A 27,877-nucleotide genomic window follows, 5' to 3' on the forward strand; every position below is an offset into this window, starting at 1 on the left:
ACTCCCATTTCCAGGAGGTCAGAGACACACAGAAAGGAAGTAAAAAACCCCACATTTAAGAAGATGAATTTACTGGGTTGTGATTGACTCTCCATTCCTTCCCTCCACCTTGCACTGCTTTAAGAAGGGAGCTAACTGCAACAGGAATTCAACAGTGTTGTGGCACTGAGTGTTCACATAAAATACAAACACTCGACTTGAGAAGGAACCAACCTCTCAACTTGTTTCCCACCAGAAGGCCTGTAGGGATTCATGGTTTGGGTAGACCCTGTGCTGCAGCCTGGCTATGGAACAGCATTTCTGACCCGAAGGGGTCTGTGAAAGCTCTGAACATTCATAGCTCCCCAACCCTGCCGCCACCTCAGCTCCTTGGCAGTGACAACTGGGACAGTTCCAAATGGGACACAGCAGAGGGAAAAATCACTGATTTATGCCCCCATCCATGGAATTTAGACTCCCCAAAACCCTCTTAATTGTTGAAATTATGGACTGACAGATTTTGGAAGCTTTGTGAACTGTGATGAATGAAAACCCCAAAACACACAATGACATTTGTGACCCCACTGCCTTTCCAACACGCAGCCCAGCCTGGTCACTCCATACATAGCTCCTAAAATGTTAAAAGATTTGCATAAAACTTACTGGATAGAAGAGCTCTTTTCACATTTGGCTATGCTGAGGTACAGCAGTTCTGTGCTATGGCAGATAGAGCTGCTTTGCACTGGCACTCTTCTAACTTCCTTCCTTTTTCAGTGAGTACAGAGATCTTTAGTGAAAATGCATCTTGAGTCACTGAGAGATGCTGCTGCCAACCAGAGGGTGCTTGAAGCTGACAATAAAACTCTGTGGGAAACTGAAGAATCAATTATTAAATCAGAAACAAAGGATAATATTTTAACCACTAATGCCCTAAAGTAACATCAAACATATATATTAATGGCATAGTGACAACTAAAAGAAAGAACTACTAAGTTTCAAATTCCTTCCAAAAAACAGATAAAGTGACAAAGACCTCGTATAGTTACATGTCATAAGCTTGGATGCCCACAACTACTCCTTGTTGTAGCAGACTAAGGACGTATTATTGCACAACAGTTGATATGGGAACAGATACTACTTGGCTCATACTCCTCCATCGGGACGGCAGCCGGTTACAGTCCTGGAGCCTTCAGAGCCTCTTTTGCTGCAGGGTTCTCAGCACCATCAGGACATGTGCAGCTCCAGGACAGAGAGCTCCAGGGGCAGGATGTGGCCCACTGGTGGACGTGGTGACTCCAGTGGGAGTTTTGCAAAGTGCTATCTGAATGCAGAACGTGGCCCCCAAGGAAACATCTAGCAAGAGCTTGAGACAACGCTGGTACGCTGTATTGGCTCGACAGCTATTTGCAACATGCTATTACCTGTAACTAAACTGGCAACACAGGCACAAAATAAGGCAGTGGGTTAAATTAATCATAAAATCGTTAGAAAACATGCAAAAATAATACTGAGGGTTTCTTAAAATAAAAAGTTTCTTGCCCCTTTAGTTCTTCCTCATAAAAATCCAAGCAGTTCCACACCTATGTCTGCAATCCAACCTCTACAAAACAGGACTAAAAAGCCAAGTGTGACTCAGTTGTTGTTCTCTTTGGTTGTGATGGTGACCAGCTGCTTGGCTGCCTTGGCAATGTCGTAGGCGCACTGGATGACCTGCTGCGTGACCAGCTGGATGTCGGTGCCGGGGCACGTCTCCACGGGAAGCGTCTTTTTGCACTCGGACTGGAGTCTGTAGGCACTAGATGTCAGCAGGCGCAAGGAAGTCCTGACCAGCTCAGATTTGGGTTTCTGGGAAAGCAAAGTAGAAGCTGAACTCAACAGAACACCAAAATCCTTTCAGGATTGCTTTAATTAGCTGGTAGTGCCTCACAAGTGATCTGTAACGTGGGACTTGTGCTGCCTCCCACACAGGCTCCTCTGCGCTGTAGGAGATGCTACAAGCCGTTGCTGTAGCACAGACATGGAATAGGGGTGGATGAAGCAAGCTCCTGGAATTTCTCCTCTCATCTCAGGGGTATTTCAAACTGCTGCCCAGCAGCACACAGGGAATACTGCTTCATGCTCTCATTTAGGAAGTTACTCACTCTAGTGCCTGTTTACAGCTACCCAGCCCACTTCCTGGCTGACGCTGGGGCACAGCAGTGTTAGATTTTCCCTACAGCTTTTAGGGGCAGGTAAGACTTTACAAAACTTAAGTCATGGAGATTTCACTCCCTCAATTTGCTGTGAGCCACAGAATCAATGCTGGATGGTACTTACTTTTGGGAACAAGGCTGCCATTTCTGTTACTGCCACATGTATCCTCTCGGAGCACGGTATATAACTGCAAAAAGATGGATTGTGTTACTCATCGTGTAAAGATTCCCCTTTCCTCCTCAATCCCACTGCTCAGTGGCTATTATTCCAAAAACTGAGTAACAAAACATATTAATATATATTCTATATAATATATATTCTACAAGTATCTCTGCAGGCTGCAGTGAGGGCGATGGAAGCAGCTAGTGCAGCACACAGCACGGTGACTCTTGGTGTGTCCTCAGCACTGCCCTGCACACTTCAGCACACACTTGTGTAGAGCACATCTTCAGAGAAAAGCAAGAACTTAACCAGTGGTATGGAACTGTGTCTGAAGTTTTCATTATTCTTTGATCAAAGTTTGCTTAAAGGCATGACTGTTCACAGCCATTATACCAAACGTGCTCAGAAAAGGTCTCAATTTGTTTGCAGCTATGGGATTGGGCCCATGAATATTAACTACCCATTAAAGCAAACAGTTTCCAAACCTCCCCCATGCCAACTATCCACATCATCCAGAAAACTGCTCAGCTCCTTCTGTTCAGCACATGCACAGGGATGTTCTAGTGTGAGGTGTGGGAGTGTGGCCAAGCAAACCCATCCACGCCAGCCAGGCACAAAGTGAAGTAAGATTCTGCAGCTTGAAAACATTTACACAAAATCTGGTGATACAGAGGTTTGGGAGAAAAAAGCAACTTGTTTTCCTCAGTGCAGATGATCAAAAGGAGAATAAAAACCCCAAACCACTCTGTATGTGGGATCTGAGTGAGTTTAACTTGCTGCCACCTGAGGGAAATCCCTACCCATTTGTTCTGAAAGAGCTTTTCCTCCATAAGGCAAGAGACTGCAAAACCAAAGAACTGAAAGAAAAGCTTTTAAACTGTTAATGATGCAAGAGCTGAAATCATCCAGTAATCCTGGAAGAAAATCAAAGACCCCAAAGGTGTTACAATTGATTTTTGTTTCAGAGTTGAACTACGGCCATCCAAACTCTTGCACATAATTTGACAGCCAAAGGTTGGTGTGTACAGAACTGTCTTGGCTACCCCTCTGAAGCAACGGGGTTTTCCTGCTCTTCTTTTCCATCTGTAACTTAAAGAAGAAGCCTTAAAAAACCTACTTTATACTCAAAACCTATTCAAAAGCCATCAGTTCTGAGCCCCTCTGAGCCATCTTTGTTCAAAACAGATCTTAGATCTTCACCACAAAGCTGCTTTGAAGATCTGTGTTAGTGTGGCCTGTCAGAAACCTCATTTCAGAAGTCTCATTTTTATACTTCAAAGACTCAATTGTAGCATTAAGTTCATTAACATCATTCACTCTCAAGCAAGAGCATCTCAAAAAATCCCAAAGCAAAAGCATTCAAGAATATTCAGCATCTGTAGATTATGGTAGATTATTGCCCTTTCAAGCACAGAAAACCCCAAACCCAAACCAGCACCCCCCAGTCATTCATTATCTGTGCTTCATCCTGCAACACCAAGGATGCCAAAACAGGTTACTTGCAAATGCACTGAGAAAGAAGCAACACACCGGGGTCATTTTGGCTATGCAGGAAAACTGCTGTCAAAAGGAGTATTTCCATATGTCCCAAATCATGAGTTCTTCTCTCTGCTTTTAGTTCATCTGGAAGTCTTCCAAGCTCACTGGAATTCCTGTTCTGCGCATGGGTTAACGATCAGTTTGCTCCCTGCAAGCACTGCCCAGCACAATACCTCATACAAAAGCCAGTTGGGTGATTAAACCATTTGCTTATGGGGCAAAGAAGGCCCCAGTCACCACATGAAGGAGAGAGACCAAGATTAACAACAGGCATTTCACAGCATGCTGTCCAGGTCAGCTGCAGAGCTGGTGGTGTGCCTGAGGAACAGCTTTAGATAGTCTAAACACTCCCTGTAAGCTCAGGAAATAAGCTGACATGTTTGTGGAGTTTACACATTTGAAGGTGTCCTACAGGCCCTTGTCCAAAGCCCCTCTCCAGGTTTCCTGCAGCCCCTTCAGACACTGGAGCTGCTCTAAGGTCTCCCCTTCAGGAGCCTTCTCTTCTCCAGGCTGACCCTGCCCAGCTCTCTCAGCCTGGCTCTGGAGCAGAGCTGCTCCAGCCCTCGCAGCATCCCCATGGCCTCCTCTGGACTCACTCCAGCAGCTCCACATCCCTCTTGTGTTGGGGACCCCAGAGCTGACCACTACCATCCAAAGCACTTCATGCATGGCCTTCAATGACCCCTGTGCAGCTGGTGCATGAGGGAAAGAGGCAGCAGAGAGCAAGAGAAAGGACACTGTGCCTGGGAGGCAGGGGCAGAGGCCGGAGCACCAGGAGGCAGGACGGGGCTGCTGGATGTTCAGGGGAGCTCTCCCAGCACAGCCAAGGCCGTGCCTGAGGCTGCGCACAGTCCATGTGCTCTTGAGTGGTCTGCTTGAGTCAGTGCAGGGAATAGAGAGGAAAACAAGGAGGAAAGGAAGGAAGTTGTTTCATTAACAGCTGATAGTCTTGCATCACTTTATTACTCTCTGATAATCTATTTGGTGTGTGATTTTTATCTACAGTGTCCCCAGTACTAGCTTAGAAGATGCACTGCTGCATCCCTATGGATCTCACTTTGATAAGGAAGCAATCCCCTCTGCAAGGAGAGGATGGCAGAACAAGCCTGCTCCATGTTCTGCGTGTCCCCAGCCCTCTGAGACAAAGCCAGGGGACAGGCACACACAGAACTGCAGCTTCACAGCTGATGTTTTGCAGGATTACACTCATTTTGGTGCTGGCAAACAGCCCGCTCCACAGGTGGTACAGGAGAAACAAAAAAGAAGGGAACAGGATGCTAGAAGTTTATGTAATTTAACAGTAAAAGTGCTGTTTCAATGACTTTGGAAAAAAGAAAATAATGGAATTCCAATCCTGTAAACTGGGACATCCATAAACCCCAAACTCAATTAAAACTCCTCTCACTGTTGCTCCTCTGAGAGAAACAAGCAACAAGGGATTGCAGTGGAAAAGGTTACTGCCAAGGGCATGGAGCTCAGCACAAACATGCCAGGATTCGCCATCCAGTGTGAGGAGAGGATTCCAAAAATAGAAAAGAACAAGAAGGGAAAAACATGGAGCAGAAGTGGCCCCACTGCACCCCCCAGGGCAGGCATGAGCCACCAGCCACTTCCCATGGGTAAAGGCAGGCACAGAACACCACAGCTGCCTCCTGGTTCTCAGAGCCCAAAGCTGCTCCAGATCCAGGAAGACCCAACTCCTATTTACAGCCTTCCAGAGGAACAGGGCAGGAGCAGTCCCTGACAAGGTCAAGGGCAGCATCACTTTTACTCGCTCCCCATTATCTGGAAAATGAATTGCTCAGCTGGGCCAAAGCTTCCTGAGGGCACTGGTGCCATGTGCCACCCAACAAAGTCCTGCTGACTTCGCTCTGAGCCTAAACCCCACAGTTCAAACTACCTCCTCCCGGTGTGTTATCCATACTAACCTTTCAGTAGGAATGCCAAATTCTCCCTGACCTCAGGATTTTTCCCTGACACAAGACCCAGTGCTGCTGTCACACTTCTGTGAGTGTCCTTGCCCAAGGACACCGAGGTCTGAAGCTCCAAGTTCTCTCCAACACATTTGATTTGTATCTAAATCACCATTTCACAGTAGGACTTCACAAGTGCTGTGCTCACCAGCACCCACCAGCTGCGGGCAGGATGGGCAGACAGCACTGCTGGCAGAACCCACTTGCACACAGCAGCACTGACATTCTGGATAGGATCATGTGCTCCCACTGCCAGTCACCCATCCTTGCTCACCCTGCGGCCCACATGTGTTGTAGGGGTGAATTCAGCATCTCCAGTGTTAGCACGGGGTGCGGTGACCATCCTTACCAAAACACACAATGAAGTGTCTTGGTTTTCCCCTCAAACTCCGCAGCTTTGTCTCCCTCACACCTTACCTGTCGTGCTTGTTCTCCTGCGCCGCCCGCAGCAGCTCCTGGATGTTCTTTGTGATCTGCTCCGTTTTCCGAATCACATCTTCCGTACTGGGCAAACTGGAGCTGGGGGCTGTGTCCGTGTCTTCAGGGATGGATCCCTCCCCCTGCCAGATGATGCTCCTCTGCCGGCCCTTCCTGCCTGACCTGCAAAGGACCATGCATGGGTCAGCCCTGGTGTCAAGGCAGCGTGGGGCTGTGCTAACAGCACCGCATCACTGCAGCATCAGCTCTGCACCGTGGCACCTACCCTGTCTCCTCCAGCTCCAGGGGGGTGGGGGGGTTGTCGTAGTCACCCTCGGACACGCTGCTCTGCTTCTCCAGCTTGGAGGCCTGCAGTGAATACAGACTTGGTTTGGTGTTTGGTTAAGAAAGGTGAGCCCCATGCTATGCCAGCTCCATGACCCTGCTATAGCCCCTCTGCCTGGGAATGCCAAGATTCACTGCAGATTGGAGGCTGAAATGGGAGTGCAAGACCAAAACAGGGAGAGTTGAGGCCCACTGCAGATTGGAAGCAGCTTGGCACCAGCTTGGCACATCCCCATCCCTCAGCCAGGCCCCAGCATCAACACACATCCACCTACTCCTGCCTTAAAAACTGTAAAGCTCATCAGAAGTGCCTACCACAGCTTGACCATTTCCAGGGCACCACATCTGCCTCACTCCACACACGAGCAGCCTCTGCATCAGCTCCTGCCTTGGTCACACACACTGCTCAGTAACAGGGTCCTCCACAATCCCCACTGAAGAGCCAGCCTTGGAGCTTTACAGAAACTCTGACATCAAGGTGAGGGAATCTCAAGTGTTCGACAAAGAGCCATTAGCATTCCTCATCCAGACACTTAGGAAATAATACTTCTACCTCTAGGACAGGCTAAAAATGTGACCAGCAATTGGTTTTCATTGGCTAAGAGCCAGTACTTGTGTTAAGCACTCATCCAATATTGAAACCAGCAGTTCTTAACTCTGAAGCACCTGGAATGTGAACACTTTCCCACTTCCCATCCATTTTAAAGGTACCCTGCATAGAAGGAAAGAACAAACACTTCCCTGAACGCTCACCTCTTAGGCTAGTGGAGATCAACTGTAACATGACATATTTTGAAGATACAGAACTATTACGTGTCAAACCTGACCTTTCTCTTCTCCCAGACAGAGGGGAGCAATATGATCAGTGGCAAAGCTCTACACAGAAACAACTGACAGCAATGAATTACAAGAATCAGTAACAGGCTATAGAATCAGAGTACAACAAAACCAAATAAAACCTCTGCAGCTTTCTGGTACCACCCAGTTCTGGTCCCAGCTGCAGCCAAACCCAGATTTGTACCTGACCAAGCAGGATATCCCTTGGAAGTTTCACCATCCAGCCCTACTCGCAAATCTGATGCTTTCTCAACTGAGATGTCCAAATGCTGTACAGTCAAAACAAAATGGGACACAGGAATTTAACAAGCAGGGTGTGTGTCCTGGCAGGAAGAGCCCAATGCATGAACGTTCAACATCGAAACCCACAGGCTTGACTTTTGAGAAGTTTAGGATGATGTAGTAAAATCTGATGGGAGACTGCAACACTCGCCCAAGAAACAGAAGGAGACGGTGCCAGTTTCCTCATCGGAACCACACAGAAAGAGCAGAGCAAAAAGAGAACTTTTGTTGAAAGATCTTTTCAAATTCAGGCAAGTCTCACAAAGAAATGCAAATACCTCCCTCAGGTTTACTCTTGGAAAGTCTTCTTCTAATACAGAACTAAGCAAAGCCTAGATCTTGAACATGAGACAACAAAACAGGTATAAGCTACTCGTTATTTTCTAAGAAATGAGACACAAACATCTAAACCCAGCCCAAAAGACCTTGTATTTATATTTGCTTCAAAGTCAGAGAGGTTTACCAGAGAGACCTTGAAATGTGTCCCACTCATCCTGATGATGAAGGTACTTCTGGCAACCAGTGCAAGCTCAGGCCGAACAGCAGCACAAGACCATGGGCTGTTTGTCTTCAGCACTCATCAGCGTGTGACATGCCAAGCTGTACCTGCTTGGGATGTGGCACTTCACTCACAGCCCCTTCTCAACCAAAGATGTTATTCTAGAGCTGCACATGCAAAGTGCTTTCCCTTTCTCTTGAAAGTGTGGCTTGCAATTAGATCTCAGATAAAACAGCCTGAAAAGAAGCTGTGATGGACAGACCAGCTTATCGAACTGCTGGCCTTGCTAAATGTGAGCTTCTGCACGGGAGCATTTCTAGCAGGTTCATTTGAGTAAGACTAGATTTAAGTGTTCCACTACAAAAAAAAGAACAGTTTAAAAGCTGGATGAGGCTTCCTCACATAACTAACAGCTCATATGAGGCCTCAGCAAAGGGTCTTTGGAATAACGTCAGCTTACTGGATGCATTTAATGCTTCTTGGTAACATTGCAATTTTATTCTTAGAATCAGTACTGCAGCTAACAAAACCCCTAAGAACAAGGTTCTGTAGATCCAAAGGAACACAATATAAGCTTCCTTTACATACTCTCAGTGTCTTTAATCTGCCCTAAAAGAGTCTTGCTAAAATCAGTTCCTGTACCCACTCAGTCTTTGTGAAAGGCAGCATAAGGCTCACTGACCCTGCAGTGTCTCAGTGGGCAACAGAAATGGCTGTTTGGAGGTTTAAGGAACCCGCTTCAAACAAACTAATGAACATCTGTAAGATCAACAGTCAATCAGGACCAGTCTGGATTGATGCAAACTGGCAGCCCCCAGAGAAAGCAGGTTTAAAGGCAGGGCCCAGCGAGCTTCAGAGGCCGCATGCAGTGCGTTTAGTCAGGAGGAAGAGTTACACATTGGCTTATGAAACAGCAGTGAGCATCTGCCAAATTACTTTCCAAACAGCAACCAAGTTCTCTTCTGTCTGTTTTCAGTGTTATGCAGCTGAAGAAGTGATCTGGAGTGACTGTGCATGATGTTAAAGCTGCTGAAGTTAGAGAGAGGCAAGTATCCGCAGCGTGTGGCAGAAGAGAGGGATGCAACACTGCTCCATGCAAGCAGTCAGCATAAAAGTGGAAAAGACAGAGGCAGAACGGCTCTGGGGAGATGGCCACCTCCTCCAGGAAAAGGACCAATTGGGAAGGTACTTAACCCTTCGTGTGCTTTCATCCCTTGACCAGGAAAGCGTGGAGGGGAAGGAAGGTAGAGATGAAGAGGAGGTCACAAACGCACTCCTCCCGATCTAAAAATGGGAAAGAGAAAATAACTCGGGGAAACCAAACCAAAACAAGTAAATTCTTAACTGAAATCAAGGAACATTCTTAAAACCATGGCAATGACAAAGCAGGAATGATTTTCAGAATTTGGCTAAGCCCGAGTGGATTTAGTTCTTTCAAAATACAATTGACTTCATGTTAATTCTAACACTGATATTCCAGAGGTGCTGAATTCCGCAGAGAATAATACACATTCACCTCAATATAGAATTAACTCCACAGAACCAATCTGCTTCAGAACTGCTATTTCTACCCACACCTCAAACCAAAGGACCCCTAACAAAGCGCTGACACATTTTGCAAGCACCACCACATACAAAAGAACTGCGACACGTCTGCCAGAGCTGCCTGCATCTCGACAAGCCAATAGAATTGCAAATGATCCAGATTTCATAGCTTAAAGTTCTTATTAATTTAACTGAGGGTGGGGAAAACCCAGCATACAGATTCCTGCACTGATTCCCTGGTGCACTCATCCATCTCCTTTGGAATGTGCCGGGAACATTTGCCCTCCTTTATGCCAGGCAAAAACCCACTAACTTCCAAATAGGTCTTTAAAGGGCTCAATTGTTTAACTGGAAGATGGTGCTTCCAACAGGGAAGCATACTGAAACAGATCCACAAATGTTAAATATGTGCCTAAAACTCACTGTCCCACATTCCCACCCCCAGGGCCATCTAAAAAGATGCAACAAAAATTCACTTTAATAAGCACTAGTGTGTGATGTGTCACTTATCCAGAGTGCAACCAACACAGTGCAAACCCACAAGGGTTTGCTAATACAGAACTAATACAGTACTCCCCCTCTGCTACTAGCACATTGTACAGGAAAATACTAAACCTGGAGAATTCAACCAATTGATTTTAACCTTCTTCAGCCTCCAGTTCCAAACTCGGAATAAGGAATTAGTGGCCTAGTGAAAATTTAGCTTAATTTTATGTTTGGAAGGTGGTTCTGAAGTTCCACAATGGGTACATGCCTGTATATCTCAAGAAAGGAAGGCATGAACTTTACCTTCCTGGAATACTATATTCCCCCCCCCCCGGTTTTCAAACAGCCACACATTGATATTTGGCATATAAATTGGGTTAAAAGAAAGAGCTGAGCAGAAGCTCCAGTTTACATACTCCAGGATTGTACAGCTTTTCCTTTGGAACCCTCAAGCTCCTGAAGACATGTTAATACAGCAAACATGAAATATCTGTTCAAATTCAAACACTAACAACAGTTCAAATTCACCCTGAAGCAGACAGATGAGCACCTCTGGTACACAAGTATAGCTGGAATAGACAGAAAAGCTGAATATGAGAAGAAATGCAGAAGCATCAGCAGTTTTACTTACATGTGGAGGGAAAGGCTGCAGTCGTGTTATGCTTTCTTCTGGGTATGGAACCTCTCCCATGGGGAGGTAGGGTTTCTGACCTGATCCAGTCTCATACATGGACATGGGTCTGCTACCACGTGCAGATGGTCGTCGCTTTAAAGAAGAATTGTTGGTAGGGTCTGTGTACTCAGAACCACTTTGGACCTGATATATATTGGTTGTGGCCTGTCTTCTGAGGTTGGTATTTTCACTCTGTAGCGTTTGAAGCTGAAAGAAATGTTTAGCAGTGGGACTTGGTTTTTCTAATGGCAAGTGTCAAAAGCAAACTGACTATATAATACACAATCAGCTTTACTAGTAAATCCCATTACTAGTAGCTGGGGGTTGATTTCTTTGTTCAAAATCTACTTGACTTGCATAGAAACATTTACGTTCCAGATCAGGAAATATTTATGTGCCGATTTCCAGCACTTTTTGCTGGGATGCAAGCTAAATGAAACAGGAAAATCAGCTGCTGTTAAATCCAATTTCTTCCAGCCTGGCTGTACTGGCACATGGAATGTGCTAGAATGAGGCTGGGGCAGAGGGACTGCCAACAAGACAGGTTTTCAAGCAAAGGGCTCCATTTCAGCAGTTGATACAAGAACTTAAAAGAAGACTTTAACACGAGGCCCATGAAATCTAACAACGCCAGAACTACAGCACAGACACCAGAGGCAGCGCAAAGGAGATTGGAGCTTGCTCTGCAAAGCAAGAGGAGAGTTTAGCTTATGGAAATCAAGGATCAGCTACTGCTTTCTAAGAAGCCAACAGGGAATAACTTTAAAGCTTTTTATTACTATGCATTTGATGCATAGTAAAGATGCAGTAATTCTGATTTTTTTTTGGCGGAGTTACTCAAAGTTTGCTATATTAACACATCATGAAGAAAAGAGGTAAAAAAAAAAGGCAGAATCAGCAATTCTCTACCAATAACTGAGTATATTTCCAACAGCTGCTGGACTTTCAAACAGGAAAGTGCATATTTACTAATGGCATTTGCTTTGCATCATATGAACCTTCGAGAGCATTACTCCTATCAGGAAAACCCTATTTTGCCTTGAGCACTTCTCAGAACCCTACACCAAATGTGCTGACTGCTGTTCAGGGTTTTTCCTCCCCACTTTCTGTGGCTCTGTAGTAAGATGCACCAAGGCTTCAGATGTGAGAATCAGCCAGGAGCCAAGCTACCCCTTTAAAGTTTGCCCTTAGAAGCAATTCAACAGGTCAACCTTATACTCTCCTTCTTCCATACATCTACACATTATAAATGTGCTTTTGGTGCAGTTTTAGGCAGTAGCTAATGCAAACTCACACCAAACTTAACCACAAAGAAGCAGGTAGGAAAAAAAACCCCATAGCTTTTTCCAATAGAATATCCATTAAAGTAATTAAACTATTTTCATCTTCATTTAGGAAGAACCTGCTCTGAATGGGCATTCATCGAGTGTAGCTTTGCCTCTTCTTTAACATATTTTGCTTAGTAATTCCCATGCAAAAGATGATCTCATTAGCAAATGTGTATGTAAAATGGACAGATCATTTCATATGACCTAAGCTCTTGCTTAGAAATCAAACAAACCAAACCCAAAGAGACTCTTGAATGGACAAATACACTGTTGTCTCACCACAAATAACCCAGCAGAGAATTCCCATGTTGTACCGGAGCTCCCAGGAGCTTTGAGCCAAGCCCTTCCATGCATTCTGCAGTGCCCCACTGATGTACTGATGCCTCAACCTGAGCCACCAACCACCGAGTTAAAGCCTTGTAGTTACACACGCCATTAGGACATGGAATCAGTGAACTCACCTCCAAGGTGAGAACACCCTGGCTACATCCTTCAAAACACCTTCAGCTGCAGCACAGCCACCATCTCTTCTCTGCTACACCACATAAATACACTAAAGCCTGGTTAATTCATAGGCCCTAATCCTAAATAGACTATAACTGTCTACAGAAACTCACTGGAAGTGAAAAGTTAATTCAACTGATGCAGATAAATGCTTAACCAGTACAAGCTGTTAACAGACAAGGGAAACACCCTCAGATCTCCCCAGTTCTTCTCAGTATTCACCATCCCAATAGACCTGAAAGGCTGAACATAACTGTAAGAGAAGGATGGCACTTAACAGACATGGATATTCTGATCTGCTGAACTAGCTCAGCCTCAAATGCTAAGAGCTCAGCAGTTCCCACCACTCTCCAAAGCATCAGCCTCTTTGCCCCAAGACAATGGGGGAACATGCTCTGGGCATGGGTTCACCTGGGCAGGATCACAGGTTAAACAACTTTCCCTCCAGGGAGGGAGCTTTCTGCAGCACACAATGGAGCCTAGCATCCCTAGGCTAGCATGACAGACAGGAGAATGAATGCAATAGACAGAAATTCTCCTTTACACCATTCTATTTACCAGAACACAGGCAAAGCATCCAACAACTTGATTTGTTTCCATAAGGATTAAAAGGTTTGGCTTCTGAATTGCCACATTTCAGATTATTTTCTACTGCATTGGGATTTTAATCTCCCTTCATTCCAACTGGGTTTATGAATGGAAAAAAGCCAGTATATTTACCAGAAAAGCTGAAAGTACATCATATAGTTATGTATCTATGTGTGCACAGGTAAGACTATGACAGCATCGACTTCCTCACTGTTGAAAACTGCTTATCTTGAAGCAAGACAACAAAAACATAGGAGGCTTGTAACAACTGCATTGCCACTTGGAAAACTTATGTCAAAAGGAACCAAGCAGATGATCACCATCTCCACAATAAAACATTTGAAGCATGTACTGCCCTTACACAGTTATAGTCTTATATCTGATTCCAAAGCAGCTCCATTTAAAATGAGTTCTCACTATCCTAATATTGGATTACTGCATTTTCAGTTTTATTCTTGTCAATTTAAAATACACTGAGAGATGAAGGGATTGCACTGTTGGGCCCGTTACCTTTTTCTGCATGATCCTCAGCTCATCACTCAGGTTGATGTTCACTTTCATTAACTGCTGAATCTTCACTTCTGAAGCCACCAGTGCATTTTTAACTTGCATGTATTCTTGGGCTGTCACTGGTCCATCCGACAAGTCCGAATCCAGGCTCTGTGAGCAGGAAGAGAAAAGTACACCATTAAGGAACAGATTACCCAAAGAAAACAGGACAAGGATGTGAAAAGCTCTTGAAACCTCATTACTTTATAGGAATCACAGTTCAAATTAAGTTCAAATAAGATCTATTCATTAGAATAATTTTAGTCCAATATAAATGAAATTGGATCTCAATCAGCTTTTAGCTCAAAAGCACAAATGCACAAAACCATTTGTCTCAGCAGATCAGTGACACAACACTGTTTCAGAAGGATTTAAGAATATGCAATAAATAAACCAGACAGTCCTAAGAGACAGATCCCCAAATACCACTGTGCACATCACCAGGGAAGATTACACTAGTACTATAAGGTTTACTGCCCCTCTTTTACCATGCTGCTTTATTTTCAGGAATGGTTTAAACTACTCAGTCAGTACTGGTCTGCTGCAAATATTTCCCCAGTAGGAAGCAGTAAGTCTTGGTGAAACAGCACGGAATCACTGATCAGGAGTGTTCTGGTAGATCCAATTATTTCATCTGTGCAATTAGGTCTGTATCTTATCTCCAGACACACACAGTGGCACACAGTACTTTTCTGGTCATTTGTGCACATTAAATCCCCTCACAAGGGGAAAGTCTGAGTGCAGATTACCCCATGAATAACATCTGGTGTGCGTATAAATGTTTCAAACCTACCTTCTGCCTGTTTGATTTAGCTGCATTTGTTTCCAGATCCGTATCCTCATCTGAAGCAACGCTGTCATAATCAGGCTGGTCATTGTCCTGACTCTCACTACTATGCTGACTGCTGATTGATTTGAGAATCAGCTCCACGTTTTCTGTAGATCAAGATACAGCATTTATAAATATGCTAGTGGGTTTGGAGAAGGCAGCGAACTGGCGATAAGCTCAAGAGCATCTAAATTACAGCGAAGTCCTGCATGCACAGAGCGGGCAGGAAAGCCAGCACCTAAACCACTGATGTTATCCTAGCTGCCAATCAAAAGAATTATCACTCAAACTGTACAGGACTATTCCAGAAAGTTTTACCAAGTAATCATAAAAATCCCAACCATCCTGGATTGCACATGTCCTACCCGATTTAACTGTATTACAAAGTCCAACATTTACACACAAATCTTCTGTATTTGGGCATTCTTTTGGTGGCCTAACACATGCCAATAGCTACATGATTTAGTTCTTATGTATAAAAGTCTTTCTTTCTTCATTAAGATACAGATAAACTAACAACCAAAAACATTCTCACCTTTTGAACCAGAGAGAGGATTCCCCTGTTGCCTCCGTTTGGCATCACTTAAAATATCTATAACTAACGTAGCAAATTCATGGGCATTAAATCGAGCCAGTTTCTGCCTTCCCTAAATCACAGAATAATGGAGAAAAAAGCAGCACATCATGTGTTAGACGAAGAGCAGAGCTCCCAGGTAAAAAACACACAACAGCACTTACAAGGAGTGTGCAATTGCATTTATTGCAGAAAGTGTGATTTAAAGTATCCGTCTGCACACTCCAGGGCAGAGGAAGTACAAAACTATTTTAACCTCTTTACATGTAGATGCAACTCTTCTACAGTAAAGAAGTGCTGTAAAACAGTATTACATCAAATAGCTGGCTTATTGAATATAAATAGTTTTACAGTATTAAGAAGGTTGCCTACCTGATTCCTGGTTGAGGAATATTCAGGATTTACAGGAAGAAAAGGGACCACTGTGGTCTCCGTCACAAGTGTACTGTGGTTCTGAGTAGCAAGCCAAACTGCTCAAGGAAGAGAAAAGAGGGAATAACCTTCCTGTACTATTTGACAGTGTTTCTTGTCAAAGAATAAAAGGCCGCAATCTCAAACCCAAAGAACACCAATTCAGAGGGAAGCTTTTTGCCCCAGAGGGTTCTCTACTTGGTAAAAACCAAAAGTTTTTTCAATTGATGTCACATTCAGACAATGCAAGACAAAGAAACCACCATTATGAGCAATTACTGAATAGAGCAGTGCTTTAGACAGAACATGTGCTTGCCCTAGGATCTTGTATGTGAGAATTCACATTCAAGCCTCACTCACCTGCGTCTGTCTCCCTCCTGTCAACTTCATCATAGACATCCATGGCAAGTTCTTCAAATAAGTGGTTGCTTAGCTAAGGGTAGAGGAGAATAGTTCGAGCTTGAACATAAACAAAACACAAGACCTCTATAAACAGAAAATGTAAGGGCAGAACTCCACTCTTGCTTTTCAGCCTATATGACTGGTTCTTAGCTTGCACAGCAAAGTAATCCATGACACAGACATATACGAGCACCCAACTGCTATATACAGACAGCAGCACTGTGCTATGCTTTTCCTTCACTAGTTATGAATTTTTCCTCTCCTATCTGATCACAGAAAGACTTGATGTACTCAGGATAAAGCAGACCTACTGTGGGAAGCAGGTATCCAACTGACACTGCAGATGTGGGTTTGAATGAGGACTCACAACATGCCTGTGTGTTTCAAACTCTGCTTCTATAGCAGACAGTTCAAGAGAGATAACTGTGTGATAGCAAAAACCTTTAAGTAGAAAGAAAATACATCCTCGCTCTTAACTTAAGCAAGGATGTGGTCACCCACACTTCAGTCAAAATAGTGAGCTGGCATTGCTAGCAACTAATTAGCAGAGACTAATGCACTAGTCTGGCTTTCCAGAAAGCTAAAGGCAAATAGCAACATTTAGCATACAGATTTATATCAAACAGATGACAGCAAGACAAAGTGCACGGTTCTGAACTGAGGAGACAGACCCTGAGATACTGCCTCAAACAAGACTATCTCTGTCATGGATTTGTCATCATCTTTGTTCCTCCAGCTCTGCCTATTTTCATGTTTTTCTCCATATTTTCAGCTGGCTGGAGTTGACATTTATTGATGCAGGAATTAATAGAAGCTGAAGCCAGCCTGAAAGATGAAGAGCAGCATTCACCACATCTAGACAAAGAAGTTTTACTTACAGACTGAAGCTTCTTCTTGGCTGCCTTTGCGAGTTCTGATAAATCTAGACTGCTGTGAAAACAAGAAGTGATCATTACATCTACAGCATCTACCAGCTTGTTGAAACACAGACTCTACATTTTGGCAATTCAATGATGAAATGTCACTTTTACTTGAAACTCCTTGAATCTTTCAGTATTTTAACAACGTTTTTAACACACTGATCTTACTATTATTGCTAACATCACAATTAGCATATGCTTAAGCTTTTCCTAAACAACTTAAAAGAATCCTAAAGATCCTTTGGAATACGAATAGCCCCATCTGTGTAGCTCAAGCCACAGTCAAGCTGTAGTGCAACAAAATGCCTTCTGTGAGGCATCTGAATAATATGGTCATTCTGACCACAGCTCCAGCCCACATAAAACACATGGGGCTTGTTCCACTGGGCTGTGCAGGACGTGGGGGAGCATCAGACTGGCAAATGGCCACAGCAATAGGGCCATGCTTAAAATGATTCTGTACTCATTGGTAAATAATCTTTTCCACTGGTTTCCAGGCTTAAACATGAGGCACAAGATGAAAATTGTGCAGCTCAACAGAATTTATCACCAGAGCCAGAGATCAGGAAGCTGATACCTTGTGAGTCCACGTTCATAGCACCCAGAGGAAGACTCCCCTGGGTGTCTACAAGGCTGCAAAGGCTCAGATAAAACCTCTGTATGATTAACTGATATTGCAGAGAGCCACCAGACAAGCGGGGAAAAAGGAGAAAGACCGGAGCAGAGAACATGAGGCAGAGGTGAGGCAGGTTGTACTGCAGGCTCTGCACTCTCAGCAGCACCTCTTAACAAGTCCTTTTCTCTACATGTCAACTTCCTCCTCTGCGCTACAATGGAAATGATGTTTACTGTACTCTGCAGAACACACTGCACTGAAAATATACAGTATTTTATCCAATAGCTAAACACAGCTTATCTAAAAGAACCACAGAAGTTAACACTGAGTATTTTACCAACCATTACACAGTTCCTATCATTTTACAAGTTTTTCATGGCAATTTTGCAAGCAATAAATTGAACAGTAATTTACTCACAGCCGCCTTATTCCCAATTGCACAGCAATGAAAGAAAAATAGGGACTTAAGATTAATACTTGATATGATTTATACAAAAATTATTTCATTGATTGTAACCAAAAGTTAAAAGCACTCAAGTGATCTAAATTATAAATACTTCCAGAGAAAAATGCAGCTTTCTTGCAAGTATTAGTTTCAAAATGCTGTATCAGGAACTCAACTGGTCCTAGAATTATCTACAAAATCTTTTACCCAGGAATCCCTATGTTCCCTTAATATAACTGTCCTACCTTTCCTCTGCATTTTAACAAATACATTCAGCTTCTTCAGTTTTGTGATTTTGTTTAAATGACAATATTCTAAGGGAATAAAAAAAAAGCCTCTAAGAGTGACAGAGGCACCAAAGACACACATTAAAGAGTTAGAATAACAAGAAGCTTTACAGTTGCTTCAGAAATGAAAGGAAACTTAGTGTTTTCAGCCATGCCGTGGAATCAGGGCCTTACCTGTCTGCCATCTGAGGTATCACAAAGTGCTGTCCATTTTTATGCTCTAGAATTTAAAATGGATTGCATTTTAATAGGTTGTTACTGGACTGTAGTTTCAATGTTGTCTGGATATACAGAGCTGATATTCAGTGTTACTAAAGACACAGCAAGGAGAACCCCAACAATACATGCAACAGACAAACACAGTAATTTATCTTGCATGTAATAACTCCATTTCATAGAATCATAGAATGATTAGGGTTGAAAAAGACCTTAAGATCATCCAGTTCCACCCCCTCCCTGCTGTGGGCAGGGACACCTTACGCTAAATCATATCACCCAAGGCCTCGCCCAACCTGGTCTTGAACACTGCCAGGGATGGAGCATTCACAACCTCCCTGGGCAACCCATTCCAGTGCCTCACCACCCTAACAGGAAAGAATTTCCTCCTTAGATCCAACCTAAACTTCCCCTGTTTCAGTTTTAACCCATTACCCCTTGTCCTGTCACTACAGTCCCTAATGAAGAGTCCCTCTCCAGCATCCCTATAGGCCCCCTTCAGATGCTGGAAGCTGCTCTGAGGTCTCCACGCAGCCTTCTCTTCTCCAGGCTGAACAGCCCCAACTTCCTCAGCCTGTCTTCATACAGGAGGTGCTCCAGTCCCTGATCATCCTCGAGGCCTCCTCTGGACTTGTTCCAACAGTTCCATGTCCTTTTTATGTTGAGGACACCAGAACTGCACACAATGCTCCAGGTGAGGTCTCACAAGAGCAGAGCAGAGGGGCAGGATCACCTCCTTCGACCTGCTGGTCACGCTCCTTTGGATGCAGCCCAGGATACGGTTGCTTTCTGGGCTGCAAGCGCACACTGCCGGCCCATGTTCATTTTCTAATCAACCAAGTCCTTCTCTGCAGGGCTGCTCTGAACCTCTTCTCTGCCCAACCTGTAGCTGTTCCAGTTATAGGAAACTAGCATGTCTTAAAAGAAGGTTCCTACCACAATTTTCCAATGTTATCAAAGACTCCAGTTAAGGTTTATCAAGTATATTAACATTCTATTAAAAAAAATAGTTATGTTCTATCACAGCAGCCTTTATAGCACCTAATGGCTAAAAATTTATTAGCATGCTTGTGTTCAAAAGGCACCCACTTAACTGAATGCTCCCCTACTTTTGCATTTCAGTGAGGAGAGGCGACTTGAAAGAGTTCCTGTATCACTCCTGCAGACTATTCAACATGCACAATACCTGTCATTTCCCTGCAATTCACTCCTTGAAGTTAAGCAGTACTCAACTGTTCTTACACATCGGTTTCTCCACATTGCCAGGGGTATTTCACTTACAGAACGCATTATTTGGGGAAAATGTGTTTTGTAATTGAATTTTAAATGTTATAAATTTTACATCTTGTACTTTCTTGAGTTCTTGTATGATTTATATAAACTTAGGATATTTGAAATGCATAGAAAAAGTGTACTAACACTGACCCTAACACTGCATACCATAGTTTGAACTGTCCCATGATTAACACTGATAGATCTCAGAGAGTAGTTTCTCCCTCTCACCTGGTTTCCTGCCACAGAGGTAGAAAGCCAACCTGTCTGTGAGCTCGTACTGGATCTCCACAAGGCGCTCTGCCAGCTCATGGTGCCCCCCTTGTCTGGTTCACACACACACACAAACAGAAGTTACATCAGTTACTCATTTTGAGACATACAACATGTTAAAAATAACCAGAGAAGTAGATTTTTGTCATCATGTGATTTATGAATATGGTGAATATATAAGAGCATCACATATGTCAGAGCCTTCTACCTTGCATAGTCAACTGGAGTTTTTCCATTGGAATCTTGCGTGCCAGGATCAGCGCCATAAACTGCTAATAACTCTGCCTGTAGAGTCTGTCCTGCCTTGGCAGCCACGTGGAGTGGGGTGTTGCCTTTCTCCTACAGGTTAGTAAGAAAAATAGCTACTTAATGAACAGGTCTGAATTACAATGTGCATCAGATGAAACCTATACAACTATTACAAACTGTAGGAAGTATTCATACAGGATGAAAAAAGTTGGCTTGAGCTCCCAAGGAAAGCAATCGCAGACACGTCTCCAGGTTCCCTGTCCTCACACTGGAATGGAGTTGCTGAAAAAGAAGCAGAATTGTACTTAAAGCAGCAGCAATTACTGTGATTGAGCATGTGTTTTTTCAGCCACGGTTTTAGAAGCAGGTATGCAAGAATGCTTGCTACAGATCTTTTGTGTAAATGTTTTTCTTCAGGTTAATCTAAGCTGGTGCCTCTCAACCACCCACATCTCCCATACCCATATATAGACCAAAACCAAAGAGGCTTCAAGCTGAAGTCAAGCTGTATTTGTGTACGTGATAGTGCTGGAGAACAGCAATAGTCAAGTCAAAAGCAACTGCTTTAATTCAGTCAGATATCACTGCTGTTACACACAAGCTGTAGTTCCTGCAGCCTGCCAGAAGACATGCACTGACCTTACTGAGATCTTTGGCAGTGACACTGTCGTCCTCACGGCAGGGCAAGCGATGAACAAACGCCAACATTTGATATTTAGCTCTAATGAATTCTGCTTTATTGGGACTGTAAAGAGAAACCCAAGCAACAGAAGGGAAAGAAAGTATATATTAATGCTTTCACATTGATACAGATGGTCTAGGAAAAGGAAAATACACAAGTGAATTTGCTACTAGTAGCAAATTAGACCCATTAAAAGCACAACCATTGCAGACTGTTTAACAACACAGAACACATTTCTGTTACAAACATCAGGACATCTGCAGACCCTAGGAGGCAGAGTGTATTTCTTACAAGTGAACACTGAATTTAAAATCATGCCAACTTAAGATATATAATTACTACATACAGCCAATACGTTTTCAAATGGAGCAGCATATTCAGTGACAGAAACCTTAGTTTTTGTTTAATTTATCAACTAATCTCAATCCCATCAGCAGAGTTCCATTAACTGAAGCACTTGGTGTGAGAATTAAAGTCTTCTGATTCAAGTACAAGTCCAGGTTTCTCACTACCCAAAGCCAGAGGTCAGGAGGCAATAGCTCAGAGAATTCGAGCAATTTAGTTACATTTTGGCAATAAATTTTACAAAATTAATTATTGTAAACTAAAATAAAAAGGAAAAAAATAAGAAAATGAGTGAACAAATAACAGGTTTACTCCTGTTCCCTCCCTGCAATACAATTATCACCCGGTCTCCATAGATAACTTGCTGCTTCTGTCACTGCTGAATATAACAGTCACACTTCTACAGGAATAAAACCTTTGTCATTTTGCACTTACTGCACTTTATCCTGTGGGCTTGCTTTGCGCCTCCCACTCATAACAGAGGCAGGGTCCAGCAAGGAATGTTCCCATATGGAGTTTGCACCATTATTATAAAGTGTTTCCACCATCTGAAATCCAAAGTGAACACAAAGAGGCAGTAAAGGCATTTTGCTGCTAACTGCACAGACTGACTGCTCAAATGTCTGTAATTACATTCACACAGACAGCAAGCCAAGAGATGCACGTTCCATGTGCCAGCATCCACAACCAACTGGGGTATCAGAACTAGACACAGGCTTAGGAGCTTGTTACATGGAATGTAAAAAGAACCCCCTTAAAATGCTCTACTCTTCCCAACAGCAGCTCTACTGAAGAGAGGTTTGCTATATATTCAAAACCTAGGTTGAAGCAGATGTTTTACAAAAGTCTGGAAGAAAAGTTGAAAGTTTAAATTCATAGAATCCCAGCCTGGTTTGGGTTGGAAGGGACCTCAAAGCTCATCCAGTCCCAACCCCTGCCACGGGCAGGGACCCCTTCCACTGGAGCAGCTTGCTCCAAGCCCCTGTGTCCAACCTGGCCTTGAGCACCGCCAGGGATGGGGCAGCCACAGCTTCTCTGGGCACCCTGTGCCAGCGCCTCAGCACCCTCACAGGGAAGAGCTTCTGCCTGAGAGCTCATCTCAGTCTCCCCTCTGGCAGGTTAAAGCCGTTCCCCTTGTCCTGTCCTCACAGGCCCATGCCAGAAGCCCCACAAATTCCATACAATATTCATATATGTAGTTTTACTGAAGGAAGACACAGTTTTACGTTTCACCTGCAGCAGTGTTGGAGGCCATGGGGTGTGCTTGAGATGCCTCACTTGAGAGATGTGACGCCCCAGACTTCGATGAACACTACAGCACTCGTCACAGATGAGAATCCCCCTGTTTATCGATGCCCAGCAGGGATCTGAAAAAGAACACAAATTACAACAAGGAAGGCAACATGTATGTCAAACCCAGAGTCTAAAATGAGGAGCCCTGCCTTCTAACCTCACCTTTACTGCTAAGCAGCAGTGCACATGGGCTGTGGGTGCTGGGGAAATACCAGTTCTTGTGCTTAGTGGGGATGTGGGACTCTGAGAACAGCCCCACTGTTTGCAGTTCTTCCTGCGGCAATACTTTACTTTGTAAGAGTAACAGGATGCTCAACTTACTACCTCCTTAAAGTGCTCACTTGTAATTTTGTGAAGTCCTACAAAAGTACAGTCTAACAATAGCACCCACCTGCTCTTTGGAAAACCTCAGAAGTCTAAAAGTAAGAAGTGGTAAAGTAGTTATGCTTCTTCTCATGCTACTCAGTCTTCAGTTCTACATTTCTACTTTTAATTTCCACATTCAATAATAAAAATGCTCAAGAGTATCACATTAAAGAACCAGAGCAGGATGCATGTGCCAAGTAAAGGGTCAGTAAAATCAGAACTTGCCAAGCTAATTCACTTCAACTCCGGATAGATTCAAACTGGAGCCATCTTATAAGCAAACCAGAAAGACAACTGGTGACAGCTGAAGTAGTAAATAATAACAATAGCTATTATGTTGCTTCAGACATCAGAAAGCATGAAACTGAGTAGGGATGTTACATCAGAGTGAACCGAGGACGCTAAAGTGAGGTCCTTCCACTGCTCTTAGCTCCATCTCCAGAAGAAACTCCAGTTTTCTGTCAGTGACTCATGAAACTGGACGTGCCAAGAACCCTGCAGGAACAGGCAGTGGAGTAGTGAGACAGACCTTCAGATCCGGCTCATCCCAGGAGAAAGACAAAGGAATTCAACATCTTTTCTATTTTGGAAAATTTTTCTTGATTTCAAATGCAGAGATGATTTTGTGGCTAAATAAGTGAGTGCAACCCAAGGCTGGTATGTGATGAGAGAACTCCTGTATCCTGTCAGAATGCATCTGAGCAACTGTGCATCACAGAAGTCTTCTCTGACCCATGCAGTGAACGTACTGACTCCCTGAACAGGAGATCCCATCACTGCTGTGGTTTTTTAAGCAGAGCTGATGTTGTGTGTGTGCTGAAGGCAATGTGGGCAAACCTGTTCAAACCATGAGGGATGAGAGCATCCACTCGGAGCTGATAACCATCACAGCCCAGAGCCAAACTAAAGCACAGCTTTGAGGGGGGGAAAAATAACCTCATTTAAAAAGCAAATTAATAACAAGCACAAACCTCCTTATAAATCATTGCATTATTTTAACTTTCCCTTCTAAGAAGGAAAAAGCCAGCACTGAAATGAGATGCATTAGTTCTAACCTAACCCACGGAGGCTGGAGGCAGCCTTCCAGACTAATGAGCCTCGTCCCTTTTCATTACATGCAACCTTATCACACGCTCATTCATAAACTAATGGGACTCTTCTGGAAGCCAGTACTCACTCTGCCTTATCTAACAATCACCGTCAGGTTTATTTCTTTACATCCACCTCGGTACCTCACTGCTTGTCACCTTGGCTCGTGCACTCTGCCTAAAAGAACTCACATCGATGACAGTCCACGTTCATGTGGAATCTGGCCAGCCTGAGTCAAAACCTGGCACCACTGGAACAGGGGATGGCGTGATAACAGAAAAGCAAAAGGAAAGACAACAGAGGGGCCAACAAGAAACCTGAAGAGGGGCTTTTTACAGGGTGCCCAGAGAAGCTGTGGCTGCCCCATCCCTGGCAGTGCTCAAGGCCAGGTTGGACACAGGGGCTTGAAGCAACCTGCTCCAGTGGAAGGGGTCCCTGCTCGTAGCAGGGGCTTGAAGCTGGATGAGTTTTAAGATCCCTTCAACCCAAACCAGTCCGGGATTTGACAAGGAAACTGAGAACTTCACCATACTGAACTGAGAGAACACTCTTTGCTCCTACTAAGCACTGGGGAAGCTGAAGAAAGGACCAAGCACAGCTCAGGGCCCAGCTTAGGTGCCTAAATGATACACAGCAGAGCAGACCTGACAGCAGGCATGACAGAACTGGGAAACTCAGCACTGCAACCTGTTTTGAGTCACACTAACTGAAAGGGGGTTTTGTCAGTGAAACTGCACAACGATTTGTAGCCCCTCACTTCAATCCATACCTGGCTTAGAACCAACCACTTGTTCCCAAGTTACAGATGGGGATGGGAAGGGAGAAGGAACACAGTGTTAGTCTGAAGAAACAGAGAGCAAGCCGTCAGGTTATGGGAAAGTCTGTATTTCAGGTTTAAATTTAATTAACTGAAGTGTCTGTGCTGCTATTTATTTGAATCATTTTAAAGAGATACAATGGTGGACCCCATCAAAATACACTTAAGCTGATAGCAGAATGCAAGAGGGAAGAAGGCAGAGGACGGGTGAGCTCTGCTTTCAGGAACACGCAGGGCGATTCAAAACAGGAAGCGTGTGATGAAGGCAAGGCCAAGCCATGAGCGTGAACAGTGAACTCCTGCCTCAGGATAGGAAGTACCAAAGAAGGACATGTAACATCACCTCCTGCGAGACAAAAGCATGCATGCTTCACCAGAGAGCAAGTTCTTTATATATACATATATACACACATATGGGTAAGGCAGCAGATTTCTCCACCAAGATCAAGTAAATGTGTGACAGTGCTATAATGACACAACACAACAAAATGAAAGGCCATTTTATGAGATCACCCCAATGATGATTCCAGCACACTGCACTGTCCCAACGAGCTTAACAAATACACGCACAGAAACAGCTTTATCTCAGCATCCAAACATCACTGATGTTTGCAAGCATAGATACACTGCCTCATGTGAGATAGGGACAACTGCCCACAGGAGACACACAGCTCTACCTATCACAAAGCCAACACTCTGTGAAGATAAAAGTAACTCCTTGGGAGTTAATTTGGGATTTTTATTATTTTTAAACAAAAGTCCTGTTTTACAAAAGTTGTTAATCCTATCTTCTGCCCATTCACACCTTATCTAGATTACAGCCTTTTAAGTCCTTTCAGTATGGACATAAGTAATTGTATTGGGAGAACCAGCACAGAACACAAACTAGGCACCTCTGATAAGGAAAGACAACAGCAGCTAAAAAATAAACACGGCAGTTTTAAATGTAACAACAGCAGGGCTAGAGATGGTCAGAAGGGATGGAACTGACTTTCTAAACACTAGGTTCATTCCAATCAGCTCACAAATTGACCCACGGTCAAGACTGCCATTGTGCACAACAGCACAGCACGTGTTTTATAAAAAAAAAAACGTGTGTTTTACAAGTCCTTTGGACAAGGGGAAGGGGAATGGCTTTAACCTGCCAGAGGGGAGACTGAGATGAGCTCTTAGGCAGAAGCTCTTCCCTGTGAGGGTGCTGAGGCGCTGGCACAGGGTGCCCAGAGAAGCTGTGGCTGCCCCATCCCTGGCAGTGCTCAAGGCCAGGCTGGACACAGGGGCTTGGAGCAAGCTGCTCCAGTGGAAGGGGTCCCTGCTCGTGGCAGCGGTTGGAGCTGGAGGAGCTCCGAGGTCCCTTCAACCCAAACCATTCTAGTTTCTGCGATTCCCAGCGGCAACCACCTCCCACCCTTCACCTCCGCGACTCTAAGAGCTCTTTAAACCCGACTTCCTTAAGCCAGCCTACTTTGCACCAGCCTTCCTCCTTCCTGAGCTCCAGGCTAGCTCCGACCCGGCCCCCCTCCGCAGGGCCCCCCGAGGGCCCCGCCGGTAGCCGGACCGTGCGCTCCGGACCCAGAGCCGGGGGCAGCTGGAGCTCCCTCAGGAAGAGGCCCGCTGGAAGCGCGTCCAAACCCGGCTCCCCGCCGCGGGGGGGGTATCACCGCTACAACCCAGCGACACCCGCGGAGCCCCCCGGGGCCGCCCCGCTGACAGGAGCCCCCCGCCGCGCCCCGGTACCTCCCGGCCGCCACCTGCCCGCACCCCCTCAGCGGAGAGACACCGGGGGCGGCTCCGAGGGAGGCTCCGGGCTGCCCCTGCCGCCGGCGGTGCCTACCCGGGGCGCTGCAGTCGGCGCACACCTCGCTGCTCCTCAGGCGCTTCGCCATGGCGCGCACGGGGACTCCCGCTTCCCGCCGCCTTAACGGGCCCCGCGGCGGCCCCGCCAGGCGGCAGCGCGCTTGCGCCGAGCAGCCCCGCCCACCCCGCCGCCGCCGCGCCACAGCGGGAAGCGCCGCGCCGCCATGTTTGCTCCGGGCAAAGGGGCGGTAGGCTGAATGGGCGGCCATGTCTGATCCTGGCAGACGCCCGCTTCAGGCAGCACCCTGCTCCGCTGGAGAGCTGAGGTTCCGCGGGGAGCGGCTGTACCGGTCCGGTCGTGGCCCTCCAACCGGGGCGGAGGCGCTGGAAGCCCGTCCGCGCAGGCTGGCGGAACACGCTTCTCCCCATCAACGTCTGCCCTCACCCATCATGGCGGCGGCAGAGCGGGCGGGCGAAACCAACGCGTGGTGGCCGCAGGGGGGGAGCAGCGAGCGCTGAGCGCCGCATCCGGCCCAACACCGCGGCGCACCGTTCCCACCGCTCAGAGGGCTGGAAGCTCCGTCTGCCCGCCCGCGGTGGGGGGGAGTAGGGTGTGCGGGGAACAACGACTTCTTCTCTCCGTGGGCTTGCTGGTGGGCTGAGGGGGAGTTCTCCCCCCCCGCAGCGGGTGCGCTGTAGTTCGTCCCGGCCGCTGCCCTGGAGGGACGGTTAGGAGGGACGCGGCGGCGGCGGTTGTTGTGGGGCCGAGGGACCGGGGGCCCAGAGGGGTGAGGGGTGGTGGGGAGCACCGGGAGTAGGGGCCCAGGGGCGGGATACCCCAGCAGTGTAGGGTTGTGGGGAGCACTAGGGGTGCGGGAGAGCCTCAAGTGTGTGTTGGGGGGGCGGGGGTCGCTTGAGGAGCCCAGGAGCATGGGGTCGCCGGGAATGTGGGGGTCTGGGGAGCACCGGGAGCAGGGAACCCACATGAATGGGGGGGTGTAGGGGGCACCAGGAATAGGGGAGACCTAAAGGAGTGTGGGGGTGGGCTGTAGGGGTAAGCCCAGGAGCAGGGGACTCCAAGGACTGGGGTCCGGT

At 45.6% G+C, this 27,877-nt stretch overlaps 1 protein-coding gene across 5 annotated transcripts; it reads right to left on the reverse strand.

The window, feature by feature from the left end:
- Window positions 1-642: 642 nt before the first annotated feature.
- GIT2 (GIT ArfGAP 2) lies at window positions 643-26,948 on the reverse strand. Of its 5 annotated transcripts, none has more exons than XM_061466498.1 (20): window positions 26,820-26,948; window positions 22,654-22,787; window positions 21,856-21,968; window positions 21,033-21,138; window positions 20,589-20,675; window positions 20,353-20,483; window positions 20,103-20,197; window positions 18,558-18,603; window positions 16,994-17,042; window positions 16,074-16,146; window positions 15,675-15,772; window positions 15,264-15,375; window positions 14,693-14,835; window positions 13,861-14,010; window positions 10,889-11,137; window positions 9,421-9,510; window positions 6,550-6,632; window positions 6,264-6,446; window positions 2,296-2,359; window positions 643-1,824 (listed from the first exon to the last, which is right to left on the reverse strand). In XM_061466498.1, exons 1-20 carry the CDS (start codon window positions 26,869-26,871, stop codon window positions 1,612-1,614), a joined length of 2,271 nt encoding a protein of 756 aa, XP_061322482.1. In that variant the 5' UTR covers window positions 26,872-26,948; the 3' UTR covers window positions 643-1,611. The 5 variants fall into 5 exon arrangements, with proteins under 5 accessions (XP_061322482.1, XP_061322481.1, XP_061322484.1 ...); XM_061466497.1 differs by having other exon boundaries at window positions 16,994-17,045; XM_061466500.1 differs by lacking the exon at window positions 10,889-11,137 and having other exon boundaries at window positions 16,994-17,045.
- Between the last annotated feature and the right edge of the window lie 929 nt (window positions 26,949-27,877).

This window comes from Pezoporus flaviventris, unplaced genomic scaffold, assembly GCF_033815535.1.
Source record: "Pezoporus flaviventris isolate CSIRO_AGI_PZ_B2104156 unplaced genomic scaffold, CSIRO_AGI_Pfla_v1 ptg000041l, whole genome shotgun sequence".
Lineage (NCBI taxonomy): Eukaryota > Metazoa > Chordata > Aves > Psittaciformes > Psittacidae > Pezoporus > Pezoporus flaviventris.